The sequence below is a fragment of the Corylus avellana genome, chromosome ca6 (assembly GCF_901000735.1).
Source record: "Corylus avellana chromosome ca6, CavTom2PMs-1.0".
Taxonomy (NCBI): Eukaryota; Viridiplantae; Streptophyta; class Magnoliopsida; order Fagales; family Betulaceae; genus Corylus; species Corylus avellana.
The window spans coordinates 14,604,312-14,628,626 of record NC_081546.1 but is presented as its reverse complement, the minus strand read 5'-3'; the positions used below and the strand labels follow the sequence as shown (position 1 = coordinate 14,628,626).

Genomic DNA, 24,315 nt, shown 5'->3' with positions numbered 1-24,315 from the left:
ATAAATTCAAAAAAGAAGCCTTTCTAGTCGTTAGTCACAGAGGAGTGGCATCTGTAGTGGTTAATAGAAAATCGGGGGGCATTTGGGTAAGCGTGTTACTTCGTCCAAGTTCCGTTGAAGATCCATGTCCGAAGAGGCCTGATTTCAAAACAAAGTCATCTCTCTCTCTCTCTCTCTCTCTCTGTGTGCAACTCGCACTCACTCACACCTCTTCTCCAGTGAAAATTCTTTCTCTTAATCGATAATATTTTTTGATCGGCAGAAGCGTGAAATGTATGAGGCGCAGCGTTTCGTGGATTCGCAAGAGAATGCGAATTTCGGGGACCCAAAATCGTGGCTTTCGGGGGAGGATCACAACTCGTCTCCGACTCACCGGCTAACTCAGTCCTCACTCGCCAACTCAACCGCTACCGCCCCAGCGGGTCCAAGTGGCAGCTTGGATCGGGTCCTTTTCCAAGACCTTGTAGAGATAGTCCCTCTCGTTCAGTCTCTCATCGTAAACTCTCTCTCCCTCTCTCTCTCGGATTTTTTTTTCCTGGTATTTGTTTTTGGTTCTTTTGGGTTTATCGAAAGTAGGGGTTTTGCTTAGTGGGATTTTGAATGAGGGAAAATTTCCAAGATTTTCCCTGTAATTTAATAGAGTATTTGGTACACTGGGAAGTTGCAATGGTGAAAAAAGATAACATAAATAATTTTTTTTTTAAAAAAATTATTTAAGCTCTAAAGACTCTGAATTTGAAGTAAAGGGTAGTTGTTGTATTGGGCTGAAGGCGTCGATTATTTGTTGAACTTTGTTTCTCTTTTTGTGTTTTTGGCTTCTAGTTTCCTGGGTTTTGAATGATGGTAAATTCAAGAACTGAGGAATGTAATTTTCTGTCTTTCTCAGAGTTTCGTAGCCAAAATTAAAACGGAGCATTTTCATTGCTTATTTTATTATTATTATTATTTTTTGTCTTCTTTCTGTAATTGAATTTTTTGAAATGAATCTGGTTAGGATCGGAAGCCGAGCAGTTCGTTTACGCGGCGGGGTTCGATGATCTACACAAAGACGCCTTCAAGAGAATCGTTATCGAAAAAAGTAATGTCTTACAGTCAGGTTTTTTTTTTTTGGTTATCTGTACAGTGTTATTTGTCATTTATTTACTTTGCTTGCTTTTACTTGTTTTGGAAACATTTGTGTCATTCATGTTGAATTTCACAACAATGTGTGGTGATTATTCGTTAGATTTAAGAGGAAGGTGGCATTGCATTCCCAGAAAATCTTTTTTGATGTTAGGTTAGATCACAACCATGTTTGATGTTGCAAGTAAGGAATGGTATATCTTCTTTTTTTTTTTTTTGGGTTTTTTGTTTTGGTTAATACGGAGGAATCAAGTGGAAATAAATGTAGAGATCTTAATTATGTTCTAATTGGATCTTAGCCATTAGAGGTGAAAGTAATTCATACTTCACTTTCCCTAGCTGTAAGTTTATTGTAGTCAACGTTTCTTAGAAATGCTCATATGGCCACCCTTGGTACGCCATGGTGGTAAAGGTATGTTTTTGGAAATACAGTTATTGGTATATTTTTGTCATAGTACTTCAATGTGTAAAGGTAATAACATAAAGGGGTAAATGCCATTTTACTACCTCTGGCTTGCAGTTTTGTCAAAAAGCTACCTAGGTTTTTAAAAATGACGCTTTTACTACCTAGGTTTTGCACGTTTATCAAATTACTACTTTTGTCAATTTTCCATCCAAAAAATAACGATCATGTTGCCATATGCCCCAAATAGCCATATCATCATCTTCCACAAGATTGTGCCACGTGTACATCATACCATCCCATACTTGACACCTCAGCGTCACTTGTCAAATCAATACTTAACATATTAATTAAGTATAATAAAATTACATCTTTATGTTTAAAAAAATTATAAAAAAGGGAAGGAAAAAAAGTTGGTCAACTTTTTACCCATGTAGATCCACCCCAGAGGTAGTAGAGGCACCCCCCAATCTCTTCAAGGGGTTGCACGTGAGGCCTCCACGACCCACTTGAGGAGGGCTTCATGACTTTACGAGGGGTGGGTCGTGGAGGTCTGACGACCCCCCTTGCGGAGCTCCACCTGTGAGGCGCGGGTCATGGAGCCTCTGTGACCCCTCGTGGAGGTTGTGCCTCTATGAATGTTTGTGGAGACTCCACAACTCACCCCTTGCGAAGGTTGCAAGGATTGGGACCTCCACCCCTCAGGGTTGGATCTACATGCTAGTTGTGGGTGGATATCTAGCCAGTTTTCTTTAGCATAAAGGTATAATTATAATTTAATTAATATGTTAAATATTGATGTGGCAAGTGATGTTGACGTGTTGAGTATGAGATGGTGTGATGTACACGTGACACAATCTTATAGGAGATACGTGGCTATTTGCCCACATGACACATTGACTGTTATCTTCTATATGGAAAATTGACAGAAATAATAATTTGATAAACGTGTAAAACTCAGGTAGTAAAATTGCCATTTTAGAAAACCTAGGTAGTTTTTTGACAAAACTGCAAACAGTAGGTAGTAAAAATGGATTTAACAACCCTAGCATAAATGCAGAAGAATTTATCTATATTTTATTATTCTATGCTTGAGATGTATTGTCATCTTTTGTGATTATGGGTAGGATCCATGAAGAATCACATATTACAAAGAGAAAAATATAGAAGACTATTTGAAATTTACAAGTTAATATAGGCATATAGGGTATGATAAGAAATCAAATAAATACTACATGAAATACTATGTTTTTTTTTTTTTTTTTTTGTTTCCTCGTAACACAAATCATGAGATCTCAAATAAGTTTGAGCTAGGTCTTTTGTTTTTTTTTTTTTTTGGTTGTATAATGTGTATATGTGTGTATTTGTCTTTTTAAGGGTGGCAGGGTCACCCCTATAAAGAGCACTCTTGCCAATTTACCCACTTATTTCTTGTCTCTCTTCCCTTTCCTAGCAAGTGTTGCTAAGTGTATTCAGCATGATTTCTTATGGGGTGGGCTAGGCTAAGAGTTCAAATATCACTTGGTGAGTTGGACCAAGGTATGTTCTCCGATCTCTGAAGGAGGGTTGGGTATCAGGAATTTGATGGTGTTCAATCTCACATTGTTAGGTAAATGGTTGTGGCACTATGGGATTAAGAGAAAGGCTCGGTGGAGAGTTTATGGGGTGGGTGGTGCTCCCTTGAGCCTATAGGAACCTTCAGGGTGGGGTTGTGGAGGAACATCAGAAAGAGTTGTGATAAATTTTTAGGCTATACTAGACTTGAGGTGGGGGATAGGACTAGGATTAGCTGTTGGCATGATTTGTGGTGTGGAGATACGATTCTTAAAGTAGCTTATCGAGTTCTTAGTTCTTTTTGGTATTGCTTGTGCAAAGGACGCCTTGGTTGCGACTAATTTGCAGTTTTTGGGCGGTTCCAACTAGTGGAATGTGCGCTTTATTAGGGAGGCACATGATTGAGAGGTGGATGTCTTTGCTTCTTTTTGCCAGGTGTTGCATTCAATTAAAGTGAGTAGAGGTAGTGAAGATAAGTTCTGGTGGGTTTTCTCCAAAAGAGGTTTGTTTCATGTCAAGTCCTTCTGCTTCTTGGCGTGTTTTGAAGGTAGTTGCTTCCCTTGGAAGAGTGTGTGGTAGACATAGGCTCCTTTGATGGCGGTCTTTTTTGCTTGGTCAGCGGCCCTAGGCAAAATCCTTACCTTGGATAATCTAAGGAAGCGGCATGTTATAGTGATGAACAGGTGTTGCATGTGTAAGAGGAATGGGGAGTATGTGGACCATCTTTTGCTTCATTGCGAAGTAGCTTTTGCTATGTGGAGTGCTCTCTTTAGTCGTTTTAGGATGTCGTGGGTTATGCCTAGATGTGTTATCGACTTGTTTGCTTGTTGGTGGTCTTCTCGAAGGTCGAGGAGTGCTATGGTGTGGAAAATGGTGCCTACTTGCCTATTTTGGTATTTATGGAGGGAAAGAAATAATAGAAGCTTTGAGGATTTAGAGAGGATCTTGGAAGATATTTTATCCTCTTTTTTCCATACGTTGTATTTTTGGACTACGGCTTATGTGTCCCCTCTATCAATTAGCTATGATGATTTTCTTGTTCGTTTTTCTTTTTCTAGTTACATAATTCCTTTTGTATACTTCTAGTGTACTTAGGAGCGCGTTACGCTTTTAATAAGATGGGATTATTACTTATCAAAAAAATGAATACTAAAAGTTGCTATTGAGATGTAACGTTTATTTAAAAGTGGAGTCTACTTGTACAAAAGCTAGCATACTTGTGGCTATGTTTTACTAGTGAATTAAACCGTTGGAAAAGTAGAAGTTGAAAATTTTTTGCAGTTGGGCAATCTAGACATATCTATGAATGTTTTGGTGTGGACTAGGAGCAGTTCCCCCCCCCCCCCCCCACACACACACACACATGGATTTGAGTAAGTCTGAGCTAATAATTTTTCAAATTTGATTGGGAACTATTTGTTTGTTAGGTTGGAAGCCAATTAGCCAATTAATGCAACCTTTATCTTTCCTTGGGACTGAAGTAGTTACTGTATACCTCTCTACTTTGTATTACCTAATCAAGCAGTCTAATAGTGAGTTTAGAGTATCTTATTGCAGATTACCAATTATAATTGTAATTGCTAGAATTACGAAAGTTCGTTTTCAATTTTAATTCAGGTTGCAACTTTTCTTTGTATATTTGACCGTCTAATTATGTGTTGTAGTTTTAGGATGTTTTGTTTTTTTTCATAACTGGGGCTTTGTGCCTGGCAGTAATTTGCTGTGTATGGATCATCAAGTGGGTGCTGATAGCTCTTTTCATTATTTGAAGGTGACTGAATCAAAAGGACGGACTGCAGCTCAATCCATTCCCACCAAAAAGAGAAGAGAGAACACTAGCAACAACCCAGATGCTGACAACTTTTCAGTTTTTTCGTCGAGGGCTTTGGCAGCAGAAAAGGACAGAGAAGAGTTGGTCATGTTAAAGGAACAAGTGGAGGATCTGCGAATGAAATTATCGGAGAAAGATGAACTTTTGAAATCTGCGGAGATCTCAAAGAATCAGGTGAATGCTGCTGTTCAAGCTAAACTTGATGAACTGAGACACCAAGCTTCACAAAAGGACTCTTTAATAAAGTCTACGCAGCTGCAACTTTCTGATGCAAAGGTACCAATCTATTGCTTTTGTTGTTTTACTAGCATAATGAATTTGTCAAGTGTTCCGGTTTGTGAGTGCCAACTTCTGGTTTATTATTTTAGTGACATATAAGATAAGATACAGATTTCTCAAATGTTGTCATTTTACTGCAATACCTGATGAAGTTGTTGATATGGATCTTAGGAAATGTGAAAGAGTCAGCTAAAGTGTATATGGATGCAACACTTCTAGGTTATTTTTAATAAAGGTTATAATATTAGTTTCGACATTAATTTGGTCTTAGTCCAATATTACATAATTTTACAAAGTGTCAGTGTCAATTTAAAATTTTGATGTTCTTTTTTTTTTTTTTTTTTTTTTATGGGTTATGTTCAGTTGAATTGAAATTTTGATTTTTTTAATTTCAAAATGCATTGAAATCAAACTACTTGTTTTTCTTCTTTGCTATGAATCTTAAAAGATTTGCTTTTTTCTTCTTTGTTATGAATCTTAAAAGATTTGCTTTTTTCTTTAATAAACATGGTATAGCATCTAACCAATCAAGTTGAAACCTGACTGCATGCTCCATTTGGGAAAAGAAGATAATATTGTATATATCTCTATTTCTTTTTCTTGATTAACTTTTTTTTTTTTTTTTGGATGAAATCGTCTCATTTGTTACTAACAGCACTTTTTTTCCACAGATTAAGCTTGCGGACAAGCAAGCTACGCTTGAAAAGATACAGTGGGAAACAATGACATCCAACAGGAAAGTGGACAAACTCCAGCAAGAGTTGGACCGCATGCAAGGAGAAATTTCATCATTTATGCTGTTGTTTGAAGGCTTGACAAAGAGTGATTCCGCTGTATATGCTGATGATTATGACCTAACAGCAAAATATTTGGATCATCTGCCTTGTAATGTAAGTTTATAGTCACCACCTTCTGTTTGCTTCTATCTGACATATACTCTTCTTCTTTTTGGTGCTTATATCTTCTAGAATTTATATCTCCATTGATACAGCAGCTCTAGAAAGTAAAAAGAAACCATGCTGTTTGCCGTTTGGAAGCCCAAGACTAGGGCTTTGGGCCTTATTTCAATAAAAGCCCTGTGCCAATTAAACACTCTTTTTAGTCGAGGGTTAAATGTCCATAATAGTTGTTTGAGCCTTATTATTTGTTGCTTTTGTTTTATTATTATACTTAGGTTTTTGTATTCATGGTCTGGAATTATTTGGTCTTGGGGTTAGGATTTGCATTAGGGTTTTCTTACTAGAAAAAAGTGATTAGATGTTTACAGCTTTGAAGTGTACTCGTAAAAAAGGAACATTCCAATGAACTTCCTCATACAAAATCTGCATATTATCACTCACCCAAGCCTTTGTGTTTCTTGCAATACGAAAAAAATTCAGGGAAAGCCTCCTTTAAAGGTTGATCTCCACGCCAAATATCATGCCCAAACCTAATTTGGGATCCATCTCCAACTTCAATCTGATGAACTTAGAAAAAGACTCCCACCCTCTCCTAGTATGCTTCCAAACCCCAACACCAAAAGACCCCTCAACCTGTTTAGTACACCAACCCCCATCCATACTCCCATATTTTCCTTCAACTACCTTCCTCCAATAAACTTCCCTCTCCGTAGCATACCGCCATAACCATTTCCTCAATAAAGCTTGATTAAACCTACGCAGATTTCTAATCTCCAAGCCACCACTTTGCAAAGGAGAGCAAACGAGAGACCATTTAACAAAGTGATACTTCATCTCCTCATTGGTACCACCCCATAAAAAATTCCTTTGCATCTTCTCTACCCTGTTTGCCACACTCGATGGAATGGGGAAAAGAGATTACAAATAGGTTGGTATGCTAGAAAGAGTGCTCTTAATCAGCGTACGCCTCCCCCCTTTTGATAAAAGACCCATTTTCCGCCCTGCCAACCTCCTTTCCATGGTCTCAAGCATACTGTTCCAGATTGTGGAAGCCTTGTAATGCGCCCCCAAAGGAAGCCCCAAATACTTCATATGTAAGCCCACCACCCGACAACCAAAAATACTAGCCAACAAATCAATATCCTGCACCTCCCCAATAGGAACAATTTCTGACTTTGGCAGATTTATCTTTAGACCTGAAACAACTTCAAAACATAGGAAAAGACAGCGTAAATTGCGAAGTTGTTCCTCATCCGCATCACAGAAAATCAGTGCATGAGACTTGGCGCCATTTGGGGGGTGTGCACCGCATTTGGTGGATTCCTTCCAAGAGAGCTTTGTGAGGTTCGATCATTTTTTGGAGTGCTTTCTTCTTCTTTTTCAGAGAGGCACGAGATGGGGAGCTCTTCTTTCCCGTGAAAGAGTATATGGAAGGTTAAAGTTCCGCTAGTGTTAGTTCTTTTGTGTGGATGGCTACTCTAGGAAGGATCCTCACTTTGGATAATCTTCGCAAGAGAGGTTTGATCGTGGTGGACTGGTGTAGTATGTGTAAGGGGAGTGGTGAGTCTATCAATCATCTCCTCCTCCATAATGATGTGGCACGTGCTCTTTGGAGTGTTCTTTTTTGCCCTTTTTGATGTGAACTAGGTCATGCATGGTAGGGTTATTGACCTCCTAGATTGCTGGAAAGGCCAAAGAGGTAATAAAATGGTGATGGAGGTGTGGAGAATGGCTCCTTTGTGCCTTATGTGGACTACTTGGAGGGAGAGGAATGCTCGATGTTTTGAAGATAAGGAAATGACAACGGCGGAGCTTAGCAATAGGTTTCTCAAATTGTTTTTCCTTTGGTCGGGAGCCTTGAGCATTCCTCAAGTTTCTACCATGCATCAATTTGTGGAATTGTGTTCTTTTTATCTTTAAAGGGGTGTGTGTGTCTTGTATACTTCCTGTGCAATAAGGTTGCGCCCCTATTCGCTTTTTAATGAATACTTATTTATCAAAAAAAAATGAATGCTCCTTATCTTTCTTGATTCTTTGTCTTCTTTTTTTCTCTTTGTTTTTTGGAACCTTCATCATTTTTTGAACCCATAATCAGCCCACTATACTCTTTACATTACTGTTCTCACAGCTTAGAACAGCCACCAGCTTCTTCTCTGTTTGCTTCCTTTTCAACTTCCATAATCCTCCTCTGAGAACCTCTGCAACCCTTAAACGCTATATTTTTCGCAATCTTTAGACAGCAACTAACTCTTTTAAACTAACCTTAAAAACTGCAATTTGTTGGTGCCAGGAAATTTCAAGTAAATAGTTCTCTTAACCCATAACCCACCATCTATTATTACGTAAGGCAGCTATAAACTGAATAATAACAAGGCTGTCCTAGCTCATCTATACTGCTGCATTGAATGTTTTTTGCTTCCCTAGCAATGTACTTAACCAGAAAAGTGCTTTGTACCTCACTTCCCTTTGCAGCAATAATTATACTGTTTAATTCAATTGGACCTTAGTTTACCGGTTTTAATTCGGACAACTCGATTGCTTCTTCCTTTGCTGAAACTTCCTTCTTTGCTGCTCAGTTTCTGAATCATTACCTTTCAATAGCCAGGCTAGAAGCCCTAATTTGTAAGGCACGTGACACTGCTTCCCACGCTGCTTCCCAAACTGACCTACTTATTACTGCTGAAGATGCTCTTACACTGCACTGCTTCTTCCTAAATTATATTATCTAAATGAGATATGCACGAAGAGAAAGAACAAATAAAAAACAAAATGATTTCTAAGGTCATGGTGAAAGAGCTAAATGATAAATTATGAGAGTAATTTTTAACTGAGATAATAAACCATCACAAGCAATTAGCCAATAAGCTATTGAGAGGAATTGGTTTGAGTCTGCAGATATGTATAACTTTGGTTTGTTGGTTGTTGTATATTTGCAACTCACACATTTGTGTTTGTTTAAAAAGGATGATTTGGATGAGATGGAGATGCAAAGAATGGATGAAGCAAGAAAAGCTTATATTGCTGCAGTTGCAACTGCAAAAGAAAGGCAAGATGAAGAATCTATTACTGCTGCAGCCCGAGCAAGGTTACATCTTCAATCATTTGTTCTGAAAGCCTAAAGTTGAGCCAGGGAGTTCTTTAGCTTGGAGTATTTCCACTCTAGTTCTTAGGTATTGAGAGGCTTCACACTATGAGGTATTTCTCCCAGCAGAAAAAAAGTCTTGATTTTTTCCCCCCCTTCTTTTTTCTCCCTGTGTGTTGCTTGCTGGGCTGTTGTTGATAATTATATCTGAATGATGCAAGGATAAGCTTTCCACTTGCTTTTCAAATGTCTTTTTTGTTCCTAGATGTTGAATGGGAACTAATAGATGCAATGTGTGTATCTGAGAGGGTCCTTTCATTTTCAAGGAGCTGAAAGTTGTACGTATTCTTTGTTCTTGCAAGTGTTCTACCTTTGTTCACAAGAGCATTCCCAATGGAAGAGCCATATTTTTATGTAAAATGGCTCTTCAAAACTCACTTTTATCTAGTTTAGCTAAGCCATTTTTAAGTGTCTACACATCCGATTAGCTATATTTCTAAAAAAAAGGTGGGAAAAGATTTGGGAAAAAGATAAAGCAGGAGAAAGAAACACTAAAAAATAAAATGGCTCCCTTAAAAAGTGCTGCTACATTGAACTTTTTTTTTAGCTCTTTTAATCAAATATCTATTTTACATATATTTTTGGCTCATCCAATGTAGGAGGTTTTTTGAACATTTGAAGAGCTATTCTAGATAAAAGTAACATTTGGCTCTTCCATTGGGAATGCTCTTAGTGGAAATTTCACTGAGCTATTCATTTGGAAGTTATGATTTGAATTTATCTAATCTAGTCAATGGTGGCCATGAATCTTGATTGTGTTTGTGTGTGCACGACATGAATTTCATTTTCCGATTAAAATGTATTGTTAAGAAAATGTTTTAGGCTCTGTTTATTTTGACGTAAAATGTTTTTTGTTGAAAAATATTTTTAATGAAATTAATTTTCCAAAAAAAAATTATTTTCTTAAAAATATTTTCAACATTTGGCTTATACGGAAAATGAGTGACAGCAGAAAACGGCCAACAACTTTCGGTAACCTCCGGCAGTGGTGCAAGGTCTAGCAATTGTTCGACAAACAATGATGATTTGAGGAGGGGTTTCAAGTATGGAAAAATATGCTTTAGCCTCTTAAATTATCAGACATTTTGCACTTACATCCCCGCACTTTAAAAAGTAACATTGAACTCCCATTTTATTAAGACATTTTGCACTTACATTTCCAGACTTTAAAAAGTAACATTCGACTCCCATTTTATTGTAACGTGTCAGATTAGATACTTTTGTAATTCACCTCCTCAAAATACCCTTCTAAGTCATTAAAATAACCATTTGAAAAAAAGTAAGATTATTTAAAAAAAAAATAAAAATTGAAAACACCAAAAATGGGTCTCGCTTTTTATATTAGCCCCCTTATTTTTTCTTTTCAAATGGTTATTTTTATATATTTTGAATTTTATCTTTTAATAACCATTTTAAAAAAATAAATAAAAAAAAAGGGGATATGAAAAGGGCTATCCCTTTTTTGGTGTTTTCAGTTTTTTTTTTTTTTTTAATAATTTTACTTTTTTCAAATTGCTATTTTTTTAGTAACTTAAAGGTCTTCTGAGGAGAAAAATGTTTAATTTGACACCCAATGGTAAAATGTGAGCCCTTGATGCCACTTTTTAAAGTTTGGAAGCGTAGTTACAAAAAATAAGTGATAGTGTGATATTCTAGAGAGTTAAAATATATTTTCTTCAATTCAAAAAACAATTTACAATTTTAAAAAAAGAAAACCATTTTACATAAATGAAATAAGCGTAAAAGGAAAAATGTTTTCAGCTTAACTATTAGTTTGGGTCACACCAAATAGGCAAACACCATAAAATAAATAAATAAATAAATAAAAAATCATTTTACAACTTAATAAACATAGCCTCAGTATACCTGGATTGAATGGGTAAAGTCCTATATATGTATATATCGGGAAAACATAAAAGGAAGTATCCTACACAATTTGCCTTGAAAATGAAATGGAAATGTTTTTAATGAATACGAAATGGAAACGTTATTGTTTTTACGACAAATAAAAAGAACCAAAAAGAATGGGGACATGTGTTAACTGTGCTCCACAAATTTCTCTCATTTTTATCATGTATAGAAAACATAACTGACTCATTACTCATTATGTTCATAACTCCCTTGTCCCTTTTTCAAATTCAAAAATGCCCATTTCAATTCCCTCTTTCACAACCCAATTCCCCCCTCTCTCTCTCTCTCTCTCCCAAAACTGTTTTTAGAAATAGCAAAAAAAAAAGGCACAACACAAGGAGACACATAATGTGCACACCCTGGACAAATCCAAGGCTAGTCAGACGGAGAGTCAGAGACTAGGCATCATGTTTCTTGGCTTGCAGGTAATCAACAACAACAACTTCTTCCTTTTCTTTCTTCATTTTTTCTTCTTCCTCCTTATCATTTTGACAAAATTTATAATGTTCCCAGATGATGAACCCACTACATCACCTCAATTGCCAATAAAAAACACTAGAAACGGTCAAAGCTTGCAGCAAGAAGATGACACGCCACAGAAGGCGCAATAACAAAGAGAGAGATATTGTTATTCCGGTTGAAAATGAGCCGGCTGATGACTCCCGGTGGCAACATTTCTCCAATGAAGACTACATTGTTTTCTGCTTTAGAGAGAATGGAGCATTCGACGTTGTCAAGGAAACTTCCAGACCTGTAAACCGAAAGGTTAGCAGCAACTTAAAAGTTGAGAAAAAGAAATTTACTTTATTTATTCATGCCCTTTACTTTGGTTTGGTTTGGAGAAGCAGCTCAATTATGGGGCGGAAGCCAAAACAGGAGTAAAAAGGTATGGCAATGAAGAAAAGTTGAATAGAAATGGATGTGATGGGCATGTTATGGTCTCTAATCAAAAGGTATCATATCATATCATATGTATATATATGCGCCGAGTTTTGGCTTAGAAAGTTGATAGAATTACGACATGTGTCCTAAACCCATATATTTTTTTTTTATGTATGAACTGGGTTTTTTTTTTTAACTCTCTCTCTAATAAACCAACGTGATCTTTCTCCCTCTATTTCTACTTAAATGTCTTAAATCTCTTTCTCGCCCATAATTTTATGTTTGAACCTTTTTTTGTTTTTCCCTCTCTAAACTAATGCACTACTCTCTCTGTCTCTCTCTCCCTCCCTCTCTCTCTCTACTTAAACACACATCTCTCTTGAGAAATGCTAAATATTTCAAATTTTTGTTCCAAAAGTTGATTTACAAATGATGTGTCACCACTCCATGAGTTGATGACACATTTTCCAAAATAATAAATTTCATAAGATGGTGACATATCATTTGGAAATAAACTTTAAAAAAAAAATTAAAAAAAAAAAATTGGAGTGTGTAGCACTTCTCCTCGCTCTCTACTGAACACTAACGTTTGCAAATATGGTTTAACTGTCTTATTATTATTATTATTATTTTGACATGTTCGCACAAGAGGGGTGAGGGGGATTCGAACTAGTGACATCCGCTTCATTAGGCGTAGTCCCAACTGATTGATCTACCTCTTAGGGACATGGTTTAAGTGTCTTAACTATCTCTCTCGGGTCTCCCATAATTTTATATCTGAATTTGTTTTTTTTTTTTTGAATTAATTGTGTTAATTCTCTCTCTCTCTGCCATAAACCAATGCACGTCTCTCTCTCTTCCTCTCTCACTCCCTCTACGGATCACCAATGTTTCAAAATATCTAATAATTGCACATTTCTCTCTCTCTACTCAAATGCACATTCTTGCTCTCACCTATAATTTTACATATCTGAATTGGTTTTTTATTTATTTTTGAATTAATTGTGTTAACTCTCTCTCTTTCTCTCCCATAATTTTATGAAATTATAACATAATTAATTATATGCATTAATTTTAAACAATTTATCTTCTCTTTTTTTTTAAAAAAAAAAAAAAAATGAAATAGTCAAAAAAGAGCTATTTGCTCAAGAGTCACAGTTCTATTTATATATCAATGTGAGACAATTAAAAAATAAGAATTTTATTTGTAATATATTTAATTGTCTTAATGAAGATAATAAAAGATTCTCAAATTCTCTCTCTCTCTATTTTTCTTTTTATCTTCTCTTGCTAGACAATTAAAATGTACGGATTTATATTTGGAATGCATTTAATTGATGTCTTAACGAATAAAACAAAATATTCCAAAATTCTCTCTTTCTCTCTTTCTTTATTTTTCTTTTTTCTTTTCATACTTTCTATTTATATCTCAATTTAGAAAAAAGACGAGAAAGAGAGAGTTTTCAATCGTTGTTTTTCAATGAAAAAAATATACTACATTTCTTTTTTTTTCTTTTTTTTTTTTTTTTTTTTTTTTTTTTTGCTATAACACTTCTTTTCAATTATATAGTTTTCATTTTTTCTTTCGTTTTTATTTATTTATTTATTTTTTTATCTTTATCCTGCGGTTATATTCTTCTATTTTCGTTTGTGTCCCATATATCATTTTTATTCAAATTGATTACTTCTCTTTTGTAAATTTTACATTGAATTTGAGAAATTTTACAATTAAAACATAGGGGTTTGATTTGTAATATTTTAATTGTCTTAATGAAGAAAACAATAGGTTCCCAAATTTTCTCTTTCTCTTTCTAATTTTCTTTTTATCTTTTTTTGCTTTATGTTTATACCCTACAATTAAAACGTGTTTTATTTGGAATGCATTTAATTGATGTCTTAGTGAAAAAAACAAAATGTTTTGAAATTCTCTCTATCTCTTTATCTGTTTACTTTTCTTTTTTCTTTTCTTGCTTTCTATTTATATCTCAATGTTTTTTTTTTTTTATAATTTTTTTTTGTAAATTTTACACTCAATTTAAGAAAGAGAGAGAGAGAGAGAGAAAGTTTCCAATCGTTGTTTTGTTTGTGTCCCTTATATTTTTTCTAATTTATATATTATTTTTATTCAAATTGATTACTTCTCTTTTGTAAATTTTACATTGATTTTGGAAAATTTTAGAATTAAAAGGGGTTTTATGATAGTATAAAATTTTTAATATATTTCTTTGAATTATATTAAAAATTTTATTTTTTAGTGTTTTTATCTTTATTTCATGTCGTTATCTTCTTCCATTTTTTTTTTTTTTTGTTTCCCTTAAATTTTCTACTGGTTTATATATTATTTTTTATTCAAATTGATTATTTTTCTTTGGTAAATTTTACATTGAATTCAAGGAAATGATAGCGAAAGAGAGTTTCCTATCGTCATTTTTGTAATGAGTTATGACTTTTTTTAGATTATGTTGATGTTCATCGATTTTTTTTTTTTTTTCCTAAAAGTAGTTCATTTTATGTTATATATGTGAAGGATAGTCGAAAAAAAAAAAAAAAAAAAAAAAAAAAAAAAAAAAAAAAAAAAAAAAACCTTTCTTTGATAATAAGTTTTCTTATACCTATGAATATCATTGGAACTAGGAAAAATATAGAGAAAGAGATATTTATTTCATGTGGTTTTGTTTTACCTTTTTTTTTTTTCTTTTTTTTTGTTCTAATGTATATATTATTTTTTGTTCAAATTTCTTATTTTTCTTTTGTAAATTTAATTGACTCTTTTGTTCTTTCTGTTTTTTTGGTATTCCAATATTCCTTCCACAATTTTGTATCTTGTTCTTTTATGAAAGAGATAAAACTACTCCTATGGGAATAAATGTAACATGTTTTAATTTATATGAATTAGATTAAAATTAAGGGTCTTATGTTTTAACTCATTTTAATGTTTTATTTGTTTTGTTTTTTGTTTTTTGTTTTTTTGTTTTTTTGTTTTTTTTCTATTTGGTTGTGTGATTTACTATGATTTTTATGTATTTTTTTTTTAATGTGCTTAAATTAAAATTAATTAAGGGTATTATGTTTTAACTCATTCCACTTTTTTTTTTTTTTTTTTTTTTACACTTCTTTCCATTTTAAATTACACATGAGAATTTTTTAACATGTTTTAATTTATATGCATTAAAACTAAAATTATATATGGTTCTTATGATAGTATATTTTTATGTGATTTATATATTCATGCAATCTTATGTGTAATTGTATCACTATATTTAGCAATATATTGTTGTATAACCTTTACTATATATATATATTTTATTGAAATAGGTGTGATAGATTTTTTTACACAACTTTTTTAATTTATAATAAAAAAAAAATGATGGAGATGTATTTTAAGTTTTGAAATTAAATTATAATAAATAATTCTACGTATTGCACGGGTTATGAGCTAGTTTATATAAATAGGTTTTTGTTTTTGTTTTTGTTTTTGTTTTTTTTTTTTGTTGAATTCCCATTTGGAAAGGTGTCTTTAAAAAGTGTTGTACCAACGAGTTGACATAGATTCCTACTTTCTATAATTATTTTCGTATTTCTTGGAAAAAAAAAAAGAAGAAGAAGAAGCTAATTATTGTGTTTTTTGGTAGGATGAGGAAGAAAGCATATACTTTGATGCTGAAGGGCCTACAAACGGCATGAGAAGGAGATATCATATTGCTCATGAGGTTGAAGACCGCCTGGCGTCAGTAGGATCAAGTGAATCTAATCAATCCGATGGCAGCAATGGATCTTTTGCCTTTCCAGTGTAAGTTGAAACTTCCTTTTTTTATTTTTTTTTATTTTTTATTTTTTTATGTTATTATTATTATTATTTTTTTTATTTGTTTTTTTTTTTTAAAAAAAATAATGCTCTTATATTTCTCTACAGTTTTAAAAACCCTCATTTGATTTATTATATTTTAGTCTATTTGAGGGTTTTAAAGTCACTTATAAGTGTGAAAAAAATGAGTATAAAAAAGTGGAACTACGTGTAAAGTTACTTTTGTTTTTGTTTCTTTTTGCCCCAATCAAAATCAGTAAAAGGACACGTCACAAAGAGCTTATTTTTCGTTTCTAATTCTAATATAAAATGAGTGAGAATGCTTGCAAACACTAAGTTAAAAAGCAACCCTTAACATCTTTAAGGCAGCGCCACCCATCTCTGAAAGTAAAATCAAGACCCGTGTAAGACACCCCCCAACCCTAAACACAAAGTTAGAAGGAACCCATTTTGCTACTTAATGTGCACATCCTTTAGAGGGAGCAAATGCTTGGGGATGTCTTCTTGTTGTTTCAAATCGAAATCTCTCTAAGCTTCATGTTTCTACAATATGATGTTGCAGGTTGGGGTGGGAATGGATGGGAAGCCCTATGGAAATGCCAAAATCAGATGGCCGGCAATTAAGGAAGCACAAGGCCCGTTGTGTGGGATTTCAGTGTTTTGGAATTTGAAAGTTGCATTGTGATGTGCTCGTTGTGTACAAAAATATACTAATAATAATATATCATTCGCAATAGAACGAATCCTTAAAGGATAGGGCTATGTTGAGGGTGTTTAACCTCAAGGATTGCAGGGATGTTATCAAGTTATCGAGATCAAAAGTAACTTAAGCAAATAGTTGTTGATTTGTTTGTGACTAAAGTGCATAAAATAGCGCAAAATGAATTGATTTAAAATAAAGAGACAGAGTGTAGGCTATTGACCTCACCGCTATTCTTACAACAATGGCTAATCATATTTAATCATGAAGATTCATTCTATGCATGCTATAACTAAACAAGAAAATACTATATTAAAGAATAAGGATAATCCATCTTTGGTAGGCACGGATCGTCCATCTAACCACTAAGATGTGGTACGACCCGTCTTCCCTAAGTATGAACTATCTAATCATTTAATAGGATACATACAATTAAGGGAATAGCATAACCCATCTTCGGTTGGTACAAATCGTCTACCTAAACTAGGGTTTAGTACGATCCGTCTTTCCTAGGTATGGTCTATCTAACCCTATTGATCATATGTCAATTAAAACCATTGTATAATCATCATCCCCATAATCACAGAAAACAAGAATGATTTGAGTTCAATAAAGGCAAACAGCTTTCTAAGACAAGATAAGAAATTCATCAATATTGATTTTGGAATTTAAGAAGAATTGCATTTAAACATAAAAATCAATATTAAATTGTAGCAATCCTCTAGATTATACAACCAATATGCATAAACTGAAAATCTAAATTAAGATACAATCAAACAATTGTTCTTGGTTGGGGTTACATCAATCCCCCTACGAAGAGTTTAGTCGCTCATGACTCTGCTACAATAGCCTCCTGCCATGATCAACTATTTATTGGAATTTTGCTCTGGTAGCAGCGTGTCTTTTTCTCAATGCCTAGAGGTCTATTTATAGGGATTAGGACACCCTATGAACCCTACAAATCGTAGACAGTCTCCTAGTTCAAAGAGGAGACTGCAAACCCAATTTAAGGTGGAAAAGGTCTTCTACCTCATGCTGGACGCCCGAATGCGCTCAATCCCAAGGAGTGCGCTCGAGCACAAGTGCGCTTGAGCTTAGCTGGAGAGGCGCTCGAGCCCAGGTGCACTCGAACCCTTTGCTATATGCTCGATCCTAGGCCTTCAAGATGCTCCCAAAATGTTCCTTTAAGCCCATTTTCCACTGGAATTCTTGCATCTATCATTCAAAACCCTGAAACATGAAAACAAAAAAAAAAAAAACAAAAATTAAACAAATAACAACGCGAAGGAGTTAACATATGCGATTTAAGGGGCTAGAATGTTGCAACATTCTATGCTTATCACACCCCCAAACTTACATATTGCTAGTCCCTTAGTAATACAAAATATAAAATAAATTGAAAAACAATAAGATAAATCCTTCTTTCGTGGGATGTATGATTGCATTTAGCGTATACAACAAGCCTTTTAAACCCCTAGGCATCCATAGAGGACGAGTGAAGTCTCGTGAGCGTTTAATAGGAATGGTACCCACAAACATTGTTACTACCATGTTATCCCCTAGAATGAAGCATTATAAAAATCATGGTTCTCATTCATTAGGAAGCCTAACAAAACAAACTCCAACTTCACACTTCTAGGAAACTAAGAATCAAACTACTATACATGGCATTATAAGATATCACAAGATTCAACTAGTGTAAAGTGAACTTAACACATAGTCATGAGGTTTCAAAAACTAATCTTAATCATGAATGGTTCAATACTCAAAATTCGCTGGACTCCCTATTGGAAAAAACAACAAAGGCAATTTTTTTTTTTTTAATAGCAGGCTGTGCAATGCTTAGCTTCCTTAAGCTTTCTAATTGACCCGTATTGAGGGTTAAGCCAATGACTCTCAAACCAGATGATTTTAAGGCATTAGGTGTTAAGACACCCCTAAGGACTTACTAACTCGAGTAAAAAAGGCTACGAAGCTAAGTTTGCCATGTTATTAATCAAACCAAACTTCTCACTTTTTGACGCGAACATTCACTACTTGATGAGGCAAGAGGTCTGGTTACTTGGTAGAAAGCTCAAAGTGATCTTTTTTCTTTTCTTTTTTTTTTTTTTTTGAATTTTTTTATGCCATGGTTATTCCTCCAATAAGTTACCCAATTGCATCCAAGATATTGACAATTGATGTGAAAATTATCTACCTAAATTAATAGGTAAATAATTGTACGTTTTACCTGCAAGTGCACAAGGTCAACATGGTAGTATAGGGTGCAAGTGCAGGATCATTCCCACGAGGATTGCTGAATTTTCGTTTAAAAGTAAATTCTTTAAGCAAAAGCAAAATAAAGATTGATTGTTGAAGTGATGATAATAAAGGATAGAACTTTGATATCCACCACTAATTATATTAAGCTAATATATCAATATGCTAATGTTTTGATCAAGTTATGCATATTTAGTGTTTGTCAACCTAAGGGCATGGTGTATACTCCTTAAGCTATAGATTTTCCTAAGTAACAAGTTAGGCATGGTGTATACTCTAACTCTTTTCTTCCCTAAAGGATTTAGCATGGTATATACTAAGTTGTTCTTTAGAAAAGCATATGTTCTATGGAAATTGACAAACACACGAGGCCTAGGGCATGGTATATACTTCCGGTTCCCAATGTTGATTAACCCAAGAATCCAGCGTGGATATCTCTTATTACTTATGTTAAACCCAGGACTTGGTCATCCAAATTGATTTAACTAACTACTCCATACCACATGCATATGTTGATTAGGCACACACATAATAGGAATTCATGCAAGCAGGTATTAATCAAGTTAAATAGCACAACAAGATCATCACAAAGGCGCCAATATTGAAATATTAACAAAACATAACTAGAGCTTCAATCCAGCCCTACTAAATAAATTAGCTACACATAGAGTTGATGTTAAACATCTTCATAAAAGAAAAGAATAGAAAAGAATAAACCCGAGACTTGAACTTGAGAGCTCCTATTCTTCTCCTTTCTCCAAGCCTATCTATTCTAAAGGCTTAGGAGTCTATTTATAGGCTTTAAAAGTCATTGGAAAAGTAGTAAACCTTAGGGATTTTGTAGGGTTTCAATCCTATTACAATTGGGAGTTGGAAAACCCTAATATGGAAATAGGGACATCTTAGCTGCCACCTTGGGTTGTCTCCTGCGCACGGGTGCGATCGATCGCAACCCGTGTGTACTCGATCGCAGGTTTGCGATCGACCCTTCTCCTGGCATGCGCTCGATCGCTCCTGGCCTGCTTTGTGCTATGTCCTCTCGGGTACTGCACTCGATCGCATGTACCCTGCGATTGATCGCAGTGTCAGGGAGTTTCGATTTTTCCCATCTTCTCTCTTTGAGCCCAAATCACCCAGTTTTACTTCATTTTCTTCCAAAAGCCTGTAAAAACATGAAAAACACAAAAAGGAATTAAAATGGCCTAATTAAGTAAAACCAAAGGAATAAAACATGCAAGTTAAGGGCTGAAAATATGAATATTTTAGCACTTATCAACAATAGACATAACTGATCACAGATTTCATACCCCCCAAACTACGTGCTAGTGTGCTTGTGAGAATCAAATTGAAACAAATAATATCTCATGCTGTCAAAGAAAGTAACACAACTCTAATGTCCTAGTTAAGTGATCATGTGTTCATCATGTTAAGCTTACTAATGAATTGCAAATCAGAAATTAAAATTACTACATGCTCAAAAGTAACATGTGTACCCAAACCCCCAAACTTAAATCACAGTGTCCTCAGTGTGTGGATAAAGAAAATAAAACAATACAAGGGATAGGAGTACTTGAACAGTCACTGCAGTGCAGAAGAACATGCCCCGGAAGCAGGTGGCAATTGGGATAGAATGGACTGTAGCAATTGTTCTTGTCTCTATAATTGTTGGTCTACCAAGAACCAGTCCTTTTGAGCCTCCAGCCACTGATCGGCTAGCTCAAACTGGAGGAACGACAACTCATCGCAGAGGAAATGATACTTGGAGATGCCCATGGTGACGGTCTCTTCTTCCTCCTCCTCCTCTTTCTCTTCCTTTACTACAGGCTCATCCATGTCCTTAGGCATGCCATCACCTTCGATCCTCTCTACATCTGCTACTAGTAAGCCTCTTGAATGGGGTGCAGTGGAGGTGCTGTGACGGAGTGTGGTGGTGGGTGGTGGTGCAAACGTGCCGCGAAGGGGCTAGGTGGTGCTGTGCTTGAAGAAGGGAGTGTGTGGTGGCGGAGAGGAGGTGTGTAGAGAGAAATGGCGCAGGGGAGAAATAAAAGGGGATGCGGGAAAGTGTGACCTAAAAAGGTCACGTGAGGCCTCTAGTTGAGTGTGCTCGAGCGCACTATAAGGTACGTTAGATTGCACTCGCGCAGGGGTGTGCAGTGTGCGTGGGTGCACTCATGCACGCAGGGACGCACAAGCGTTAGTGCGCTTGAGTGCACAACGAGGTACGCTTGAGCATACTCATGCAGGGGCTACTAGGCAGCTGTGGGGTAGCTGCACTCGAGCCTACCAAGGGTGAGCTCGTGCACAGGCCCGTGTTTGGGATCAAGTGCACTGTAGGTGCGCTCAAGCCTAGTGGTACCAGTGACCTAATTATAAAAATAGACGGGATCCTTCAAATTGACAGATTCCACGTCTTTACCTAGCTCAAGGATTTGGATGCAGGGCTTCAATCTTTGGCCATTGACCTTGAACAGGGTGCCATCCTTTGGGTCCCACAATTTGACGGCACCATGTGGAGACACTGACGTGACTATGAAAGGGCTATCCCATCTTGAGCGAAGCTTCCTTGGAAAGAGTCGGAATTTGGAATTGAACAGCCATAACTTTTGTTCCGGCACAAAAGACTTGGGGTAGAATATGTTGATCATGAAATACCTTTGTCTTCTCCTTGTAAATCCGGGCACTGTTGTAGGCATCATTGCGCAGCTCCTCAAATTCTATCAATTGAAGTTTCTGGTTAGAGCCCGCATCTTTCATGTTGAAGTTGAACTGCTTGATTGCGCACAGATCCTTGTGCTCTAGTTTCACAGGAAGGTGACACGCGTTGCTATAAACAATCCAGTATGGTGACATTCCAATCTGTGTCTTGTACGCTGTGCGGTAGGCCCATAGTGCATCATGATGTGCAAAATATCTACCTAAATTAATAGGTAAATAGTTGTACGTTTTACCTGCAAGTGCACAAGGTCAACATAGTAGTATATAGTGCAAGTACAAGATCATTCCCACGAGGATTGTTGAATTTATGTTTAAAAATAGATTCCTTAAGTAAAACAAAGATTGATTGTTGAAGTGATGATAATAAAGGGTAGGGCTTTGATATCCACCACTAATTATATTTAGTTAATATAACAATATGCCAATGCTTTGATCAAGTTATGCATATCTAATGTTTGTCAACTTTAGGGCATGGTGTATACTCCTAAGGCTATAGATTTCCCTAAGCAACGAGTTAGGCATGTCGTATACTCTAACTCTTTTCTTTCCTAAGGGATTTAGCATGATTTATACTAAGTTGTCCCTTAGGAAGGCATATGTTCTATGGAAATCGACAAACACATGAGGCCTAGGGCATGGCATATACTTCCGGTTCCCCATGTTGATTAACCCAAGAATCCGGTGTGGATTACTTTTGTTACTTATATTAAACCCAAGACTCGGCCATCCAAATTGATTTAACTAACTAGTCCGTACCACATGCATATGTTGATCAGGCACACACATATGAGGAATTCATGCAAGTAGGCATTAATCAAGTTAAATAGCACAACAAGATCATCATAAAAGCGCCAATATTGAAATATTAACAAAACATAACTAGGACTTCAATCAAGCCCTACTAATCAAATTAGCTACACATAAAATTGATATTAAACATCTTCATAAAATAAAAGAAAAGAAAGGAAAAGAATAAACCTGAGACTTGAACTTGAAGAGCTCCTATTCTTCTCCTTACAAAGTATAGTTATTCTAGAGGCTTAAGGGTCTATTTATAGGTTTTAGAAGTCCTTGGCAAAGTAGTAAACCTAGGGATTTCGTAGAGTTTTGAGACCTATTACAATTGGGAGTTGGAAAACCCTAGTATGGAAAGAGTGACACTTTAGCCGCCACTTGATGTGTCGCCTGCGCACGGGTGCGATCGATCGCAGCCCGTGTGCGCTCGATCGCAGGTCTGCGATTGATCCTTCTTCTGACATGCGCTCGATCACTCCTGGCCTGCTTTGTGTTGTGTCCTCTCGGGTACTGCGTTCGGTCGCAGGTACCCTGCGATTGATCGCAGTGTTAGGGAGCTCCAATTTTCTCCATTTTCTCTCTTTGAGCCCAAATCGTTTAGATTTATTTCATTTTCTTCCAAAAGCCTGCAAAAGTATGAAAAACACAAAAAGGAATTAAATGGCCTAATTAACTAAAACTAAAGGATTAAAACATGCAAGTTAAGGGCTGAAAATATGAATATTTTAGCACTTATCACATCATTGAGGCGCAAGGACCAATCCTTGCGGTCTGGCCTAACTGTCTTCTCTAGGATGTGTTTGATCTCCTTGTTGGACACTTCCACTTGGCATTGGTCTAAGGGTGGTAAAGAGTGGCTACTTTATGTGTGACGGAGTACTTGAGGAGTAGGGTTTTGAGAAGCCGGTTGCAAAAATGCTTACCTCCGTCACTAATGATGGCCTGAGGAATACCGAATCTGCTGAAAATGTTGGCATGGATGAATTTGACCACAACCTTGTGATCATTGGTCTTGGTGGCCACAACTTCTACCCATTTGGAGACATAATCCACAACCACAAGAATATACTCATACCAGGAAGATGGTGGGAAGGGTCCCATGAGGTCGATGCCCCAGGCATCAAAGATTTCAACAATTAAGATGGGGTTCAGCGGCATCATGTCCCTCCGAGACATAGCTCCAAGGCGTTGGCACCTCTCACAAGCTCGAAAAAACTTATAGGCGTCCTTGAACAAGGTAGGCCATGTGAATCGGCTCTATAGAACCTTGGCTGCAGTTTTCTTACCACTGAAGTGTCCTCCACAAGCTAGTGAGTGCATGTGAGCAGAATTAGAAGCAAAACCAGCACCCATCGTTTGATCTAATTTCCTAGTTATAGCAGCTACAACTTGGGTTGCAACATTCAATGAATGTTCTACTTCGAAAAGACCTTCGGTCTTTGGTGCTTTAGGTGCAGGTGCCCTACGTCTAGTGGAAACATGCTGAACAGAATTATTGCTTAAATTTTCAAACAAGATCCATGCTTCATCCTCACTCTTCATCATAAACATCCCCCCTACAAGAGGCATCTACCATTTGTCTATAAGGCTCGGTTAAGCCATCATAGAAGCTTTGCACCAATTGCCATTTCGGGACATTGTGGTGTGGGCATGATCTAAGAAGGTCCTTAAATCTTTCCCTTGTCTCATAAAATTGTTCACCCTCAAACTGGAAGATACTAGTGATAGCTCTCCTAATGTCATTGTTCTTTCCTACGGGGAAATACTTCTTAATAAATTCTTGTCGCAATTGAGCCCAAGTAGTAATGGAATTTGGTGCTAAGGAGTGAAATCAATGTTTGGCTCTTTCCTTGAGGGTGAAAGGAAAGAGACACATCCTTCGGGCATCCTCAGTGAATCCAGTCAATTTAATGGTAGAACATATGGCTATGAATTCACCGAGGAAGTCGTAAGGTTTTTCAGTACTAAGCCCTGGAAAAGGTGGTAAGCTTTTAATAGTACTAGGCTTAATCTCACAG

General features: G+C 36.0%; 2 protein-coding genes across 2 annotated transcripts; both read left to right on the top strand.

Annotated features, from left to right (window-relative positions):
• The first annotated feature begins 59 nt into the window (after positions 1-59).
• Positions 60-9,707, top strand: LOC132184302 (protein MICROTUBULE BINDING PROTEIN 2C). Its single transcript, XM_059597881.1, has 6 exons — positions 60-154; positions 263-496; positions 995-1,078; positions 4,851-5,186; positions 5,861-6,079; positions 9,052-9,707. The coding sequence occupies exons 2-6, from the start codon at positions 272-274 to the stop codon at positions 9,205-9,207; spliced, it is 1,020 nt and encodes a 339-aa protein (XP_059453864.1). The 5' UTR covers positions 60-154; positions 263-271; the 3' UTR covers positions 9,208-9,707.
• Positions 9,708-11,473: 1,766 nt separating this feature from the next.
• Positions 11,474-16,590, top strand: LOC132185964 (protein BREAKING OF ASYMMETRY IN THE STOMATAL LINEAGE-like). The gene is made up of 5 exons (XM_059599786.1): positions 11,474-11,566; positions 11,655-11,906; positions 11,990-12,094; positions 15,656-15,813; positions 16,391-16,590. The coding sequence occupies exons 2-5, from the start codon at positions 11,727-11,729 to the stop codon at positions 16,497-16,499; spliced, it is 552 nt and encodes a 183-aa protein (XP_059455769.1). The 5' UTR covers positions 11,474-11,566; positions 11,655-11,726; the 3' UTR covers positions 16,500-16,590.
• Positions 16,591-24,315: the final 7,725 nt, after the last annotated feature.

Bases quoted from the DNA above. Each gene is read 5' to 3' on its own strand.
- LOC132184302 (XM_059597881.1), top strand. From the start codon at position 272: ATGTATGAGGCGCAGCGTTTCGTGGATTCGCAAGAGAATGCGAATTTC. The intron at 1,079-4,850 runs GTAATGTCTTAC...CATTATTTGAAG, and splicing joins GAGAATCGTTATCGAAAAAA to GTGACTGAATCAAAAGGACG. The intron at 5,187-5,860 runs GTACCAATCTAT...TTTTTTCCACAG, and splicing joins TGCAACTTTCTGATGCAAAG to ATTAAGCTTGCGGACAAGCA.
- LOC132185964 (XM_059599786.1), top strand. From the start codon at position 11,727: ATGACACGCCACAGAAGGCGCAATAACAAAGAGAGAGATATTGTTATT. The intron at 11,907-11,989 runs GTTAGCAGCAAC...TTGGAGAAGCAG, and splicing joins CCAGACCTGTAAACCGAAAG to CTCAATTATGGGGCGGAAGC. The intron at 15,814-16,390 runs GTAAGTTGAAAC...ATGATGTTGCAG, and splicing joins GGATCTTTTGCCTTTCCAGT to GTTGGGGTGGGAATGGATGG.